This window comes from Meleagris gallopavo, chromosome 6, assembly GCF_000146605.3.
Source record: "Meleagris gallopavo isolate NT-WF06-2002-E0010 breed Aviagen turkey brand Nicholas breeding stock chromosome 6, Turkey_5.1, whole genome shotgun sequence".
In the NCBI taxonomy this organism is placed as follows: domain Eukaryota; kingdom Metazoa; phylum Chordata; class Aves; order Galliformes; family Phasianidae; genus Meleagris; species Meleagris gallopavo.
The window spans coordinates 43,174,063-43,192,715 of NC_015016.2; the positions used below are offsets into that span (position 1 = coordinate 43,174,063).

Genomic DNA, 18,653 nt, shown 5'->3' on the forward strand with positions numbered 1-18,653 from the left:
AGGTGGTCAATCAGAGGTTCAGGCCGTGATTCAGCAGTTCCCATACAGCTGCTGGTAAGGTGATAGGTTCTTAGATCTGAATCTGCTCCGGTTGTACAAGTGGGAACAAAAAGCAGGCCTGATGCTTTTACACTAACACAGGAAAAATACAATGACTACTGTTTAGTATTCATCTTGGAAAGCTGTGCATAACGATGTGGGAGTTACCAGCAAGGCCCACATTACACAGCTATAACACCTGCAAATCTCAAGGCACTTTATGAAGCCAGATAATTATTATCAGTGTTTCATAAATACGCTGGATGAAACAGCAGAGAATAGCACGGTGACTTTCCCATTGTCTCATTATCACAAAATTTAAGAGTAGGACTGATTTCTTTTAATACTCTGATGGCCATTTTCGCCCTGTGATTGCATCTGTGCTAAGCATCGGGGCTACCTCCCTCTTCCAGCTGTTCACCCAGAGAACACTCAGCATCAGGGAACTGCATCATCTTACCGACCTCTAAGCACAGCACTTAGATCTTCATTGAAGTTCCTTTGCGATCATCTTTCCTCTGTTGACAGCCGGTGAGAACAGAAACAGTGCCGTCTGCCAGCAGGGACATAAATTCTCCCTTAAGTCCAGTTATTAGCCTTCATGATAGAGAAGTTATTTGCTTGCCTCCAAGCACTTAGAAATTGCTGTGTCCGCTGTCTCCTGGAGTACTTACACAATAATTATTCTCCTCTCTGCTATGACCCCAAAATATCCGTCAACTGTAAATCAGGCCTCTTTTAATTAAATTCCAATTTCCTTTTGTTCTTTTTGACTGAATTCTTACTTTTTTATTTTTAATAATGAACTCCAGCATCAATAAAACACACTTCAGTCTTCTGGTGAAGCTTCCCTTCTTAAAGAATTGTGATCGGGAGGGTTGAATATGTAATTAATTAATAATTCACTGAACACATATTTTCTACCCCAGGTCCTCAAAGTGTTTTAAAAACAATAATCAAAGGCATCCTCTCAGCGTGAAATCTACATTTAAATCATTTTAAAAATCATAATTCTCGATGTAACATCTGCTCCCAAGTTCCAGTGTTGATGTTTGTGATTTTACAGCCACACTTTCCTATTTCTTTTAAAAATATTTTTCTCTCCCCTGCGGCTGTGTGAAAGGCTGAGGCAAAACAGGGGAAATAGACTATTTATCTAGGGAAAACAGTGAAACACACACAACTTAAATGGCCTGATTCTTTCCCATCCTTACTCTGGCGTAAAACAGTTTTATTTCTACATCTGATGAAACTGGAAAGAATAAAGAAGTGTCGGTTTGTTGCAGATTGTGGGAAATTCAGATCCACTGAGTTATCAGATGTTGATTCCCTTCTTCCCTTCTCTACCTCCATGTTCCCCAGCATCCCCTGCAGTATTTCACTTAATCATATAAATTGCTGTTAGCAGTAACAGTTCTGGAAGCTGAAGTAGTCCAGAAAGATGTCAGAAATGTTTTTGGTACCTCTGCACTAGTTGGATGGGTCTGAATATCTGGTTCCTTGCTGCACAGACACAACTCATTGCTACTCAGAGAGCTCTCCTCCTGATTGTTTCCACCTGGTCGTGTATACTCATGACTAAAAACAATTTCTTGCAAGAACACGGGCATTAAGAAACTGAAATGGGTGTGCTGACTCTAGCCTATTAGATCACTTCAATATCCAAGGAAACAGTCCACTCCGCTTGCTCAGTTGTGCAACAGCTGCCCATTCTTTCATTAAAAAGGGATCTCTATGATGTCCATAAATATAATCTTTAAGATGTGATGATATCCTCTACAAAAATAAAAATAAAAATATCTATAAGGTTATCAGACTACCGTTCTAAAACATTGGAGCAATTCTGAACTTTATGCATGGAATGGAATAATACAAGAAAGCAAATGAGAAAGTAAAATCTTGATTGCATCCAGATGTGAATGTGTATTTATTTTATCATTAAACAAAGGGAAACTTCAAAGTTTGTTGCAGAACCTAAGTAATGTACAAGAACTGCTCCAAAATTAATGCCTCCTACTTCACTGTGTTGGTCCATTACATCAGAGGCAGTTGTTGGTGGGATAGCAGGAGAGGTAGAACCTTCCCACCAATATCCCATTACATTTTGTTGCCATTCATCACATAGTAGCAGAAGGGAAGTCTAACAAAATGGTGTCTGACATCTGGAGAAAAGAATTTTTCCATGTGGAAAAAAATGGTGCCCAGTGACATTCATTGACACTTGCTGAACATTTACAGAGACCAAACAGTGGATGTGAGAACAGTGAGGCAGTGGGTCATGCCTTTCAGGAGTGGCAGGAAAGACAAGACATATTCTGGATGGCCATGCACAGCTGTCACACCTCCAAGTGAGGAGCACCTTGATCAGCTCATCCAATAAACCAGCAGATTATGAACAGGAAACTGTTTACAGAGCTGAATATCAGTTTCAATCTGTTGGAAACTACAGTTACAACATTGGAATATCACAAAGTTTACCAGTTTACAAGTGCTCACCCAGGAGCAGAAAGAACACTGTATGCAAGGTTGTTGAGATCTACTGAACCAAAATGAGGCTGAAAGCGATAGTTCTCTGGATCACATCATTAGTGGTGATGAGATATTGTGTCACTACACAACCCAAAGTCAAAATGGTAGTCCATGGAATTCCAAGTGAATTCCCCATCAAAGAAAAAGTTCAAGACAGCCCTTAGGGAATAAAGTGATGTGCGCTGTTTTTTGGAATAGGAAAGGTGTGATCCTTCTGGATTTCCTGGAACCCAGACAAACCATCTGCTCTGACCACTGCATCGTGATGCTGACTAAGCTGAAGGCTTGAACTTTCAGAACTGAGCCAAAGAAGAAGACAACCTTCCTCTTGCAACACAATAATGCCAGGCCCCATGTGAGTTTGAAGATGGTGAAGCACACTGCCAGTCCTGGCTGGACTGTCCTACCATGCCCACTGCATAGTCTGGATTTGGTGCCTTCTGACTTCCATCTATTTGGGCCAATGAATGATTGACTTCATGGGTAACATTCTCCTAGCAATATCATCATCACCATCATAGCAGCTGTGAAATAGTGGGTCACCTCCACTGGTGCAGATTTTTGAGAGTGTGGCATGCAGGCCCTTGTTTATTGCTGATGAAAATGCATACCTAATGGTGGTGACTACATTGAGAAATAGTGTAGCTGAGAATTTGTTCTATCAAATGATGTTATTGTGCTCTTTGTATCTGTTGTAGTTTCCATGGAAATAAATAGGAGACATTATTTTCAGAGTGACCTGTGAATAAAGATAGTTGTTTTTGAACATTTCTGAACGGCCAGTATTATAATTTCTAGGGCCTTTTTCTATTGTGGTTTTCTTTTCTGATTTGTTTTTATAAAAGTCCTATTCTTTGAGTCAAGCTATTTGATAATATAATCCATTTTCATTGCTTTTAAGGGAGTAAATATCTGGGTAGCCACTGATCTGCTTGCAGAGAAATATCCTGAAAGCATGGTTTATCATAAAAATTGTGTACTTTTTAATAAGGCAAACTAAAGTTAAAACTTTCCTTTTTTTAACCTTTTCATCTTGCTGCCCAAATCTAACTCAAATTGTGTTTCTGTGGGTTACTGCCATTCTGTCACAGTGTTCTTCTGTGGCCTGGCCATTTCTTTTAACTTAATACATCTTTAATTTTCCTAACTTACCAAAATGAAATGCTATTTATCATATATGTAAGTCTGGAAGTTCAAGAGTGCTACAACGACAACTAGGGAAGGGCTAGTTAAAGACTGGCTTCCCATTAGCCAGTGGACAAAGTGCGGAGTTTAAAAGATGGACAACCACCATACTGTCCATTTGCATCCCAAATGAAAGCCAAGAACACCTGAAGGACAGACAGGTCAATTCAACCTAGCAATGAGAAGGCACAAAATTAAAATGTTATAAAACCCAACCCATATACTATCAGGAATTTTAAAAACGTTAACAGATGCTTTTGCAGACGGAGTAAGTTTCCTTGTCAGCACATCCCACAGCTGGAGCTGCAGACATTCTGGCACCTTCACCATGGTTAAGAAGCCCAAACAGCCTGAGCTGGGAGCTTGGATGCTGGTAGCCATCTTATGGCATGAGCTGCAAGTACAAAGTGGGAAAATACTGAGTACAGGTCTGCCACACTCTTGAAAATTATTGACGCCATCCTCATAAGGCATTTTCTCATTTCTGGAAGGAAGATCTTTTCTTTGGGACCTCAGCATGTATCACTGTAAGAAGATATAAGGCTGGTGACCAGCTGATAAAGCCACAGACTACCTCAGCATGTCTATGGTAAGGAAATGTGTTATTTGCGTGCAGGCCATGATTAGTGTCTTCCTACAGAAAGATAGCAGTTTTTCTCTGCGCTTGCTTTGGTTCCCAAAAGCAAGAACAAATACCGAATTTTGATTTCAATAGCCTGGTCTGTAGCACCTCTTTGGCTTCATATGAAAATAAACATACCAAAAGACATACAAAACCTGCATTGTGTATTCCATCTGGTAAACAATGTCTTTGGCTGACTGACACTGACTGGGCATGACTCCTCTCAAACTACACCGAAAGAAATACCTCTGATATTTGTTGTAACATTAGCAGTAATCCCTTTCCTTGAGTAAACAAAGCAAGTACATTGAAAAATTACAAACTTCATCCAGGATCAGAACGAATGCACACAAGATCATAAAGAAGATCAAAATCATACAGAATTCCAGAAAGGGTCTGATTCTGCTATTAAATACGTGGATGAAGTTTCTTCCCAAAGACTTCTTTCTAGTAATTGAAAACAACATTCAATAGTAAAGAAAAAGGCTATTGTGGGAAATATAAGGAAGATGGTGTGGAAGGCCCTAAGATAAGACTTAGTGAATCCCTGACATGGGTTCAGCAGATACAGCAAGGATAAAAATGTCCCTCTTGCCAGGCTTACCTTTGACACAGGCTTGCACCTGCCCATACCACTCCCCACAGCTGTCGCAGAGCAGTGTGAACGCCGTCTCCTTGTTGCCCATGATGTACCCCTGGGCACAAATGTACAGCAGCTCATCCCCCATTTCAAAGCCGGTGTGGCCATGCAGGATTGTGTGAGGGAAGGATGGAGGGTCTCCACATGGCTTGTCTGCAAGGAGAAAAGAATCAAGGTTGTAGAGATCTCTCAGTGGTCTTTAAATCCAGTGCTGAGAATATGGCTAAAATAGCAACCTGAGGACAAACCTACAAAACCCAATAAATCTCATCTGATTCACACTCTTACACTCCTTCATTACTGTTTTCAATCGTAAATTGAAATTACAATTGGGATGGTATATACTGGGCTATGACTGTGATGCAGTAACTGTGACAGATGTTACTGGTGTGCAACACCGACACATCTAGAGGGGCTTTGCTTCCTATCAGTCAGCCCAGATGGTCAGGCTTCACTGTCTGCTTCTGCAGAGGCTTGGGTAGGCTGGGACTGGAAAGCAAATGCCTGGACACGGTAATTTTTCTGAACTGCAGAATAACTTCTGCAATTGTTCAAGACTGGCACTTTAATATTCATTAGATGGAGAAGTGACCGAGTCCCTGTCATAGGAAGGAAATGCCCAGAAGGACAAATCTTCTAGACACGCTCCAAATCAAAAGTTTGTCCTCAGATACTCAATTTCCTTGTAAGAGAATAACTTGTAATAAATGGTTACTTGTGCTCTTCAACTTAACAAAAACCAGGGATAACTTAGCTTTGCTCTCAGTGAGCTAAATTTATCACCTATAAAATCTGATATTATTTAATAATATTTCTGCCAACAGCACCAAAAAACGGGAAGTAAAAATTATGGCAAGCAATATAAAAATGGTTTTCAGCTTTTTGTTCTATGTATTAGAAGCACATGTAGGGAGTAAACAGACCACTGTCAACACCAGCATAGACCAAATTTTAATTCTCTTTCTAGGTTTGAACTGTCTCAGCTATTGTTAATAGCGTGAGCTGAGGTCTTCCAGAGAACTGATAGGCAGTTTCTCTTCACTCAAAAGTCTTTGCCATGACCCCCTTTTTTCCCAGACTTTTTACCATCTCTTTTGCAATATACATCTCCTGCTTACAAAAAAAAAAAAAAAACAAAAGCAAACAACAACAACCCTCCAGTGCAAAAAACGTGGTCTTACGAATAGACAAAGTCTGCAGTGTTGGTAAAAATAAATTTTTATAGTATTTTACAAATCTGGGGCTTTTTCCATTGATTCTAGAACACTTATTGACAGTAGAAGAAAAAACCCCAAGTACTCCATTTGCCAAAATAATTGAAGATTCAAAAATCTGCTTTTGTCCTGATACAGAGCAACAAAAATAAAGACTAGTAGGCAAAAGCTCAGGAATCCTGATAATTATACAGGATATGGGAAACCTAGGGTTAGGTCAGTGTCCTAGTATTGATCTCTCCTGTACCCTGTTTGCTTGGATACAAAAAGCTAACTATTTAGTTGGCTATGAAAAGGTTATGTTCCATGAAAAGACTTTTGTTTGGAAGGTGAAAACATGACCTCCAAGACTATGCTCCTTAAAAAGAGAAATGTTTTCAGAGAACACCTCTGCTACTTTACTGAAGCCTGCTTTTGGGACATTGCATAGTTGTCCTTCTAACAACAACAAATGAACAACATTTCCATTGATACCACTTCATATTCACAGTTTTGAACGAGCAACAGTTTTGACTGAAAAGAAAACACTCTTTTTTCAATCCAGTTTCTGCAAAAGCTCAGACTGTCTTGCCAGAGAGCAAGCCTCACCAGCACTGTGGGCATCCTGCAGGATCCCCACTGAGTTCCGGAGTCCCCACCACCTACATGCTTCATGTAAATAAATGCTTATGTAGAAATATGATGCGTTTACGTTAACCGTTATTTACCTCATAATGCAGTGATAAATATCCACGCTCTGTGGAAGTTCTTTTCAATCAGGGTCTTAGAAATTGATGGCTAACCACATCTCCACTGGGTATTCTGGACAACATCTGCCACTAATTTAAGGGACACACTACTGAAGTCAGAGCTTTGAAGTCTATTCTCCGTACCGTACACATACATATACTGTCTAACACCTTCAGAAGTTAGTGGGAGTTATGCACACACACACGGACAGAAAAAACAAGCTCTTGAGGCTACACAAAGCTCAGTTTATGCACAGTCTTCTGGAGGTTTGGCATCTGAGGAAGTGAGGAGTAGTTAGCAGCTAATGCGCTTCCTGTGAGCCAGTAGGATGAATGGAGATTGATGTGGATGAAAGGAGTAAAAAATATTTTATTGCCTCATAGGAAGGCTACAGACCCCTGCATTTCATGTACTTTATTTATGCAGTCACTTTCATCTGTACAAATGGGAACTGTGTATCTGCTCTGAGGGAAGTATTGGTCCCAAGGCTGTAAGGGACAAATACACGTCAGAGAGTATTCTTATCTGCAAAGCCTTGCTTGTCAGTTATTTGGCCAAAGGAAACAGAAAAATAACACACTGACTAAATACATTTACGTTATGTCAAATGCACTTAAAAGCACGTTATAATCTTCCAGGAAAGAAAGCAAGCTGAAGGGAGCGTTATTGTAAAATCCAGCAGTAGATGTGATTACAGAGAATAATGAGATCCTGAAAGAGAAACCAGGCTGATGTGTAAATGGAAAGAAAAAGAGAAGTTCATGATATCCCTGGATGAAATTGTGTGTGGAACTTTTGAATGTCTCATATGAGATGTCGGAAGGTAGTGTCTTTGCTGCAGAGCATACTGTGTGACAGTGCAGACAGGACTAAGGGGCAGCCAATATCCTGCAGATATACACCAGTTCCTACATTCACGTGGCTGTGATCCTCTCGTGTAAGAAGTATGGAAATTTTCAGAGCTGCATATTACAGATCTTCACCCTTCTGCAGTCTCAGTTGCTATGACAATTCCTTCTCAGCTCTTCATCAAACCTGCTTGTTCTGGTACAAGAACAGGAGTGATACTGGCCTAGCAGCCCATCAGACTGAGCCACATCTGGGGACATGCTTCAGGTTTTTGTTTGCAGCCTGAGTGCCAGGAGGTGGCAAATCACGGATTTGTTTGGAAGAACAGCCTGTGCTCAGTGTTGGCGTTTAGGCTGGGAGAGAGGAAGCAGATCAAGGCCACAAAGCATGATAGAGAGCAGGCTGGCAGCAGCTTGTCATTTGGAGGAACAGCAGTGCTCTGTGTTAGGGTGTCTACAGAGGTTGCCTGGAGTACTGACTGCAGTAGATGAGGACTGCTCCTCTCGTGCTGTGGGAGCGCTCTCCATCCAAAGCATTGCTTTTTGTCTCCTCTGTCCTCTCAGTAACCACTGACTACGTTGGTTCTTGCTAAAAGATGAGCTCAGGGCACGTTTCCAATTACAAAAAGCCTGATGTGCCCTACTATATCCCCTCAACACTCTTGCCAGATGTAGAAGACCTCATTCTCTCCCCACTTGTGCAAGATTACATGTTCAAACCTGGAAATCCTGAGTCCATTCTCAGGTTTCATGGTCCTCACTCAGTTTACCTCAGAGAGGTCTGATGTCCTAATGCCAGCTGTGAGCAGAAGACTTGGTGGGTGATCATCTGGATGCCTTTTTATGAAGAAGACATGATGCAAATCTGACCCACATATTGACAGTGAGGTCAAACACCTAACAGAACTGCATACATGAATAACTTAGCTCTAGTAAGCAAGGATAGATTATGTTATGCAGCAAGAAAATATAGCACAGATACACGGAAATGTGCAAGTATATGGAAGAACCTCATGTCAGCAGTAAAAAACTGTCTCCAGGAGTGACAATCCTCACCACAGTCAATATACATGACTGGAATTCAGGACAGAGGCAACATCTAACAACTGAACAGGAATTAGAAGCACAGCAAGGATGTAAGTGTTCAGCACAGATATGTTCACTAGGGCTAGTGATGATTCTGGCGATGAACATCTCAAGAGACTAAGCCGCTATTTTTTTTTACAAGGGATTTAATTCACTTCTCATTAACTGATTTAGCAGATTCTGTCTTGATTGACCTTAGGGAATTATGGCCTTCTGAAGAGGAACTTTAATGTCAAAACATGTGTGAGAAGGAACTTGTGACAGATGATTTCTGGCAGTCAACATGAGACACTTTAAGGAAATAACATCCCTCCTCACTAGTCCAGAAACATTTTCTCAATTTAAACTACAAGTAACTCATCAGTTTGTAAAGATTTTTAGTGACGCTTTGATATAATACTGTCTAGAGAAAGGACAGCCAATTAGTAAAAGGAAAAAAAAAAACAACTCAAAATAGATGCAGACTTCTGCTTCCACACCACCTGGCAGAGCTGCAGATCTACTGAAATCTAATTATCTACAATGGCTACTTTACCAGCGTACCATGCTCTGAAAGCTGACACAAAACATCCTCTTTGATATAAAATATTCCCTTTCACAACCATCCAATTCAGCAGTTTTTCTAAAGAGACCACTGGAATTCATAGGATGTCATCTTGTCATTAAGAAATTGGAAAACACGACTCTTAGAGCTCAGCGCTGTGAAAGATGAGTGTGGATGTTTGTTTTTCTTCTTGATTGCAGAGACACTGAAGTCTATGGAATTTTTCATCTTGTATAAAAATACTGAGTGCAAATAAAGGACAAAAATCAAACACAGCAGACGTGAGTGCCGCTTGTAAGCTACTGATGTTAGGATGTCTTTCGTCAGATAGGGCTAGTAAAGACTAACTTCATTTATTGCTTTTAAGGACATCACCAGGTAGCTGGAAATTCACTGTCAGCTATATGCAAAGCTCTGGAAAGGAAAGCTGTAGCAATAAAGTAAAAATAAAAAAACTACATATCCATAGGAAAGCATGATAAATTAGAAGAAATGCCTTAAATATAAACCAGATAGTTTGATTGCATGTTTCTTTTTTTTAATTCATACTGCTGAAAAAGGCAAGCTGTAATATGTACATCAGCCATCAACTTCTGATGGGTATCTGGAGCAGCAGTCCTGTTTAACAAAGTTTGATTTCCATTTATGCTGTAAGCTACTACAATTTGCAGCCTGTTTACTTTTTTCTATGATGGCAGAAAATCAAAGCCTTACAGAACAGAGGACTTACTTGTTCCCTATAAATACCAGTTGTCACCGAAAGAAAGAACCAGTAAAACTTGGAAAGGATGAACAAAGAAATCATTCCTTTGTTGCATTAAAAAAAAAAAAAAAAAGCAAGAAAGATCATCAAGATGATTATATACAATTAAAATTGAATGATATGCTTTCCTGAAAAAAAAAAAAAAGTGCTAGTAAAAAATTCAGTCTAGTGTTTTTCTGTTGTTCTTGTTTTCTTTCTTTTATACTTACAAATGTTTGCTTGTCAGTTTTGATTGAGAACAAATGCATGTGGGCCAGATTTGACTTGCATGTTCAGACTTCATTTTTAGAAGAGGCAGTCTACCACGTTTTTAGGTAATTTTTGGCACTTGGAGTTGAGAGAAAAAGTTGCTGATCTCAGAGATTGCAAACGAGTATAGAACTGTCTTCCTAACTAATGGCTGCACAAAACACTTGTTCCTGAGGAACTGAGGAGACAGACAATTTCTCTGTATTATGAAAACTACAACTATACTCACAGCATTCATAAAACACAACGGCTACATTCTTCCCTGCAAAACATAACTCCTAGTATCAAAGGCTGCTGTGATTATTTATTGTGTACACAACCAGATTTGTTCCAAAAGCATTAAAAAGTTGTATTTGTCTCTTCAAATTTTTACGTGCAAAAGCCTGATCGCATAAGCAGATCACCACTGCCCCAACTGTTGGGGCATACTGAGGTATATGCTTTGGCAAGTCAGCTGAACTCAATCATGGACTAAATGATAACTGACTAAAGATTCATTGTAAAACAAGGCCTAAGAAGGCAATTTTGCAGTGATTTGTGCTAAAAGTTTCATGGCGGTTTGAGATGCCCTTTGCATAGCTCTAAGGTCAGAAAATAGGGCTGTTAAGAATCATGATCAGTATCACTTCTGACGGGAAGGCTGATCTGACTGTTCCCTCCACCTGCCCTCAACCAGCCCCTCTGTCTGAGCCTTCAGCTGACTTTAGTCAGCTTGGACAAAGAGGGAGAGCTGTTGAGTTTCTGCTCAGTTTGGTAAGATGAGTTTCAAAGATGCAAATCCAGGCATCTTTTCTATTGGCATTTGCACAAAGTAGTGTCAGCTCTTAACCTTTCCCACAGGCAATGCTTTCTGGCTATCAGAGCTGCGTGCAGGTGGGTGAACCAGGTAGTGCCCATGGCTGTGGCTGTGATGGGAGGTTTGCTATTGCTATTTCTTATTGGACAATTATTTCCTAAAACTGAAAATGGCATCCTCGGGTGTATGATGTTCTTTTGTCATTCAACTACTTCATGTCTTGTATGTTAGTATGCATTACACCTGTGAGTGATGGCTATTTTCTTTCTGGACATTGATCTTCTCATATCAGCTATAAATTAGGTCTTCCAAACACACAGCTTCACTTATGACTTTTTCTCAAACATCAGCTCTGCATACTGATTTTTGTGTGTGTGGGTATAGTCAAAGAAGAGGGAGCCTTACTGTCATCTGGAAACATTTCTGTATTTAAGTAATATTTGATGAGCATGTTGGCACAATCATCCCATTCTGTCACCAGGAAACTCCCTGCCTTGAACAAAATACTTGCGAACAAGTCTCTTTTTAGCAAATGATCTGATTCTTCCCCCGAGTTTTAGCTGTGCAGTGTCTGGGTATTAAGTGGGACTTCTTTCCAACAAACACAATCAGATTCCACTCTTATTTTCACCACCTCCCCTTTACTGCTAGCAGTAAACAAACACAAAATGCAAGCACAGTTCCTTCCCCACGCGTAAGGGCAGAAGCAGGAGGTGGAGAAGGATAGGGGAGCACAGGATACAATGGGACAGTGGTGCTCACAGCAATGACTTCAGCCTGCCACAGCTGCCTGACCCTTTGCAAGTATTTTCTCTTTGGGTGGATACTGACAAAAGAGAGATTTGAAGGAAGACAATGAGATAGTTCTGCAGATGTTTACAGGGAGCTGCTCTTATATGTGAGAAGCCACATGGCAGAAAGCACAAAGGTGCTTGTGTGACAGCATTAACAACTGGGTGACAAAGCTGGCACTGCTTATAGCAGCACGGAGCCTGAAGCTCATAGCACGGTGGTTATCTGAGAGGATGGCCAGTCAAACTGCAGTGCTTGAACGACAAGGTGTAAATCTACCTCTGCCACATTTCACTTCAATCGTATCTTCACTCTCTCTGCTGACACTCTTAGTTTAAATGCCCCCACTGTGTCATGAGCTTAGCATTTCTCAGTAAAGGCCATCTGCTTGCCCTTGCTTTCCTTGAAAAGAAATGCAAAACTTCACTGCAGACACCAATAATCTGTTTCAGGGGTTTCCAAATTTCTTTACACAATTCTGTCTAGCAGTAACAATTTATGTTTTGCCTTTGGACACAATTTTCCCTTGTGCATTCCAGCATCTCAATCCCAAATTTTAAACAACAGCTTAAACTGGAAATAATTTGGCTTTCAGAATCATCCATGGGCCAGACTGCAATTGTTAACAAAATAACTAACAAACAAAAAGAAAATGGAGGCAATGAAGATATTTGCACACAAGTACTGTATATGGACAGATAGGCAACAACACAGTGTTTTGTGGCTGGAAGCCAGATTTCCAAATTACATTTAGTTACAGTGCTGAGTGTGGGAGATGCTTCGGGTATATCAGATATGTTGATGCCAGATATATCCTTTTCCATAAAGAGTGTTCTTTGAACACCAGAATGGTCTCTTTCAGATCAGCAGTGCTCTTTGAACTTGCTAAACTGCAGCAAAGACAAATGGTAATGCAATTTATTCCCTGCAACCAATGTCTCTGTAGCAGTTTGCTCTCTCAGCAGGAGATTACTGTACAGATTTATTCCTGAATATCCCCATTTTGCCTCTCAGCAGTAGAAAAATTGAAGGCAAAACTTCTAATGTTTCAAGACAGCGATTACTGTGCATTATTTCAATAGTATATCAGTGCTGACCTTCATCCTTTACACAAAAAGCATCATATTGGTCATTCACAAAGGGATCGGTTTCAATTTTAACATCAATGGCTTTCACGCTCTGTTGTTTGCTGCCCGTCTTTCTGCATATTATTGTCCTAAAATAAAGAAGAAGAAGAAAAAAATAATCAGAAATCTTCTGGAGTTGTACATGCAGGTGAAGTTTGGAGATCTTTTAGCACAGTAGTCAGGCTTTAGCTTTAGCCTTAGTTTAATTGTTTAAGAGTTGGCACATAAGGCATTAGTATGGGAAGATGTATGAAAAAAGCCAGGGGAGAATTAGAAGTAATTAAAAAAATGCTTGCTGTAGATCAGTCCAAGGCAATACAGGAAGCAATAAAGGATGTTTATCATATGTTCTGTAATGGTTCTAAATATCAGACCAAGTCCCAGTGTATGTAAGCTCATGTTCTGCACTCGTATTTCAGCGATATAAATTCTCACCAATGATACCTGAATAAAAAATGAGTAGAAGTGTCAAGACATGGTCTGAAAGATTATAAATCACTAGTAATAAACTTATGCTTGCTGCATAAGTTCCAGGTTCTTTTATCTTATTTGTTATTTTAATCTGCTGCACAGCTGTGACTGAAAGCATTTTTGCCTGTTTCACTTTCTCCATTTTGAAAACAGAAATAGCAATATTTACTCCCATACTGAGCTGTAGCACACAGTTCTGGTGGACTAGGGATGGTATAGATGCATAGCCAAGACACACTGTTGTCAACACAAAAAGTAACTGGCAGGAACTGACAAGACAGGAACGTTACATTCTCTAATTTCAAATCACGTTCCTTTTACAGGTTAAACTCTCTTAAATTGTTGTTAAATTGCAGCCTGAGAAAACTCATCGTGAGTTCTCGGGAATAAGCTGGTTGGTTGGTTCATTGGTAGTCCGGTTAGTTGGTTTAACAGCTTTTCCACTTCTTTAAAATCCGTTTCTTCTGGTTTGGTACTCAGCAGTACTTAATCCATCCTGTTGCCTTTTTATAGGCTTGAACAAAGGTTAAAAAAAAATTGTATTTAGTTTTACAAGCCTGTAGATGCTGAACATAGAAGAGGAGATTATTAATTATCTCTTCTTTCAGCTGTGTTGGCTGCTTAAAACTTACTAATAAAAGACAGTTTGTTAGAGAAGACACTGCTCTTATTGTTACACTGAAGGTTAGAAAGGCTGGGAAAGTGAATTCAGCCCCAATTTTTGCAGCTGGATATTAATGGTGTGGGTTTTATATTTTACAGACAGCAGGTCTGTAGAAGCGTTGCATGGTCAGCTCCTCTAGTGAAAGCAAGACCAAAATGTTTTCCGCAGAGCAATCTTTCCAGTGGAGGAAATCTATCATTTCGTATTGCGCAATGGTTGAACTAGCTGTGCCAGCAGTCCCACACTCATTTTGGATAATAAAATAAATGTTGACTAACTGCCCATTTACTGAATGTGGAAAAGCTCTAGTAGAAAGCCAGTATTTGATCCCACACTTAAGTACTGCATAACAATTGATTTACACAAGTGGACTGAATTACGATTGTGCAGACCATCTTAATTCTGGCATATGTTGGTTCTTGAGCTGTTAGACAGGCAACTTGAATGTGTTTTAATGTAAACAAACAAAAGCAACATGAAAAAAGCCATATGGTACCGGTCACGCATATGTACCAGAATGGTTCCTACCACACTTCTGCTCTGAAAAATGACATGATGTAATCCCCTACTAAAAGCTGCTCTGTAATTTCAAAGCGAACATGTTTCTTTTGTAAGGAAAGCACCTCCTGACTTTTTGTGGGTCACTTGAAGACTATATTCCACAGGAGTTTAAAATTGAGTTCTCCTAGAATTTAATGCCGTTCTTTAAGATCTGACTCCTTCAGGAGTGCCATGGGGCACCTAGACAAACTCGTTTGTCAAACTGGGTTTAGATGACTTGGCAGTCAGCCTGTTAATTGGCAATTTTTGTATGTGTTCACATATTGTTCCACTAGGTCTTTCATGGCCTAAGTGAATGAAACTGTGACTTAGCAACCTTAATCTTTCCAATGGTCACTTACTCTCCTGTCTTCCGACCTTGTTTATGCCTTGCAACCCTGAATAGACAGATAATGAAGTATCTTTAAAAATCTGGACCTTTTCCTTGTAAGACTTAAGACTTCAGCCCTTTTAAACAACAGCAAGAAAAATAGTTGTTTTCACGTTACCTGGGCAACCCTGTCTGCTAAAATCAGGTGATATTTCTTCGCATACTCAATCATGGAATAAAATTTCTGATATTTAGGATCCAGCTTTAAAAATCCTTCTTGAACATTCTGATTTTGAATTTCAATCTCTAGCAGTTCTATTTTGCTTCTGCCCAAAGCACCATAATTTCTGTATCATTTCTTCAACAGGCTAAAAAGTGAGTGATACGTCCTTATTATATTCATATCATCACCAATCCAGGATATCTGATTCACATTAAAGACCACGTGTTCAAAGAGCATGATTTTCTTCTTTTTTTCCCCACGTATTGCACAACAAATTACAAGTTTGTAGGCAATAAAAATAGAACACAATAAGTGGATAATAAATTTTAAAGCATTTCTTAGATATCCAAGTACATGAAGAGTACTTAAGTATGGTTTCAACATTACCTATTAAAAAAAGACTTCAAATGATGTCAAGATCTCCTAATGTAGTTCTGTGTGGTTTTTTCTACATGAAGCTCTAAAATTGCTCTATTTTTTTTTTTCCTGCAGCAGAGCAGACCTTGGCTAATCCTCCACTTAGAAATTTAATTTAGATTGTCATATTAAAATTGATCTGATTGAAACAGAAAACATTCTAATGTAATTATTCCAAGAGGAAAGAAAACATGCCCTGTAGACATAGGAAAAAAAAAAACAAACCAAAATCTACTTAATGTCTCCTATTCCTCCTTCTCTGTCAGTAGTTACCAAAGCTCAATCCTGCAGGCTTTGAACATCTTCCATAAGCTGTTTTTACCACTGCTAAAAGGAGCTTCAGTAGCACTCAGCATTTCTCAGCAGCAGCTCTAATGATTAGACCTGCAATGCCTTTGGCACTGAAATTGTCTTTGCAGTCAGTAGGACTGCAGGCACAACTAAAAATACACAATAATAGCCTCTTTTCTCAGAGTTCTTGAGGGCAGGTATGTTTCTCCAAACCTGTAAAATGCTGTAATTACAGATGAAAGATGTAGGTACACTGTTGTCTCAGCTCTCACAGGTAGGCTTTGATACTTTTAACTTTGTCAATTGCTTTCATTTGATGACTGGAAAATGGCAAGCACATTCTCAGTTCAGAATTCAACATATGTTGACATTTGCTTAGCAGCAGCATTGCCATACTGCAATAAGAAACCAATAAATATATATTATTCCTATTTACAGCCATCTCTTGTAGTTCCAGCACCCTGGTGAGAAGTTGTGGAAATGCAGAGCCTAGTTGATTCTTTATTATTTTGAATTGTTGCAGTGGTCTATCATGCATCATGGTTGAGAGAATGCCACAAAGTTTACATTTTTTTGTAGGAAGGCATCCAAGCACCCAGACATTTAGAAGAATGTAGTCACGTAGGGAATTTTAATTCTACTTATTGTTACTTTCATGGAGTAATTGAACATAAACTTCTACAGAATTGCTCATTCCTCACCTTTCTTGGATATGTTACAGCCTGCTGCTTACAGCAGTGTAACGCATGATTTTGTATCTCATATTAATAAAAAAAAGTGATTGTATTTTTCCTTCTATGGAAATTCTTATGAAAGTAACATTTCAGACGTGCTTGGAAGAAACTTGAGTTCAAAATGCAAATCATCCACAATAATCTTCTACATTAGATATATATCTGCTTGAAATACTCATGCATCTCTAAAAACTATTACTACACTGCCATGAACTCTGAAAAACTCTCACAGTATTAACATCTTTTTTCATGTCTGTGGTGTTCTCAAAAGGTTTCCTAGCTTGGTTCTATTTTTTAATCTTAAAAAATTGAAAGAAATTGTTTTGCCTTACAGAATAATTTTATGAGAAATCATTCCTAAGCTTTTCTCTTACCTTATCTTGCAAGTTTAAATGAGGACTGAAAATCAAGGTTGCTACTAAAAGAGTCCCAAGTTTTATAGTTATGAGCAATTATGGTCACCATCCTCATATAGAGGCATTGAATTCTTACTTCAGCAACATCCATCACGTGAGAGCTTACTTGAAGGGCATCATTGGAAAAAAGATTTCAGCAGTGTTGACAACAGCCTCTGCTCTGCAATGGAATGTAGAAGGGCACCGACAGTGTTTCCTTTTGGTATCTTGACAAGTAGAGCCAAAATCTAGTGAGGTTCTCCTCAGTCCATTGCCACTTAGCCTAGAAAGACAGTCTGCTTCATGGTGCCTCTCTCCCTCTCAAGCAAGAGTGCAAGAGAAAGCACAGGGACTCTGCACTGTTTTGGACCCAGCTTATTTATGTCTGGGCAATTTATCCATGTAAGAACAATTTATTGTGCTTGCTCTGTACCCACCCTGAAGGTAAGACCAGAGGATGGTGAAGGTAATTCAGATATTGTATTTAGCATATGGGTATGAGAGGAGAAAGTTTAATATTTAGCACAAAGCGGGAACCAGACTTTCTTGAATTATTCCACTTGCATTTGTGCTGGTTACACACTTTTCTAATCCATCTACTAAACAGTGAGGTATTGGTATATTTTGCATTATTCCTAGTTCCTCTGCTCTAGGAAGGAAATAGCAGAAGAGGCTGATTTGAATAGTATTTATTCCACTATATGACATAATATGGTATTATCTAATAAACATCTAATTAAAAAATTGTATTTTATATAAATAATAAATTATGGCTATACTAGTGTCCTCTGGTACTTCTGCTTTCTAATATTATTGCATAGCAATTTTGTAATACTTGAAAAGCTTTCAGTAAACCTAAGTTCATATAGATGGAGTTAATGGCTGAGATTATACAACACAGCTCGATCAATTCCAGCATCAATGCAAAAAATAGTGGGTGGAACCAGGGTGTTTTATAGTCACGATGCTATCTGCCAACTGATCGCAAGTTGTCTCGTCAATAAATTATCTGGATTGAGCCAGGAGGATCTTATGGCATGTCTTCATGGAAGTGTGAGCTTGAATATGAGTATATTCTACTCAGCGGCCATCATGAGTGATGTGAAAGTAGAGGCACTGAGAAAGTCTGGTTCATAACATAATGTAACTATAACAAGACTTTCTCTAATTAGTAAGTTTAAAACTTCATCACTATCCTTAGTCAAGATAAATCGTTAACATCCTGTGCTAATTTTTTTCGTGGATAAGTTTTACCACTTGTGTTTCATTAACTAGGTGAGAGAAAAAAAATCAGTAGTCTGGAAGCCAAACTGGAGGATTTTTATTCTTAGTCTTTCCCTTCTGTAGTTTGGGAAACTGCAAATTATAAAGCTGGCTCTGATGAGGAATAAAATACAAATGACATGTTCATGATTACTGAAGGG

General features: G+C 39.1%; 1 protein-coding gene across 1 annotated transcript in view; it reads right to left on the reverse strand.

Moving 5' to 3' along the window:
* SUSD5 (sushi domain containing 5) overlaps positions 1 to 18,653 on the reverse strand; it is a 45,535-nt gene that overhangs the window by 10,447 nt on the left and 16,435 nt on the right. The window contains exons 3-4 of the mRNA XM_031553975.1: positions 13,134 to 13,252; positions 4,980 to 5,168 (exon numbers count right to left, since the gene is read on the reverse strand). Of these exons, the coding sequence (XP_031409835.1) occupies positions 4,980 to 5,168; positions 13,134 to 13,252 (308 nt within the window). The remainder of the gene's footprint in view (positions 1 to 4,979; positions 5,169 to 13,133; positions 13,253 to 18,653) is intronic.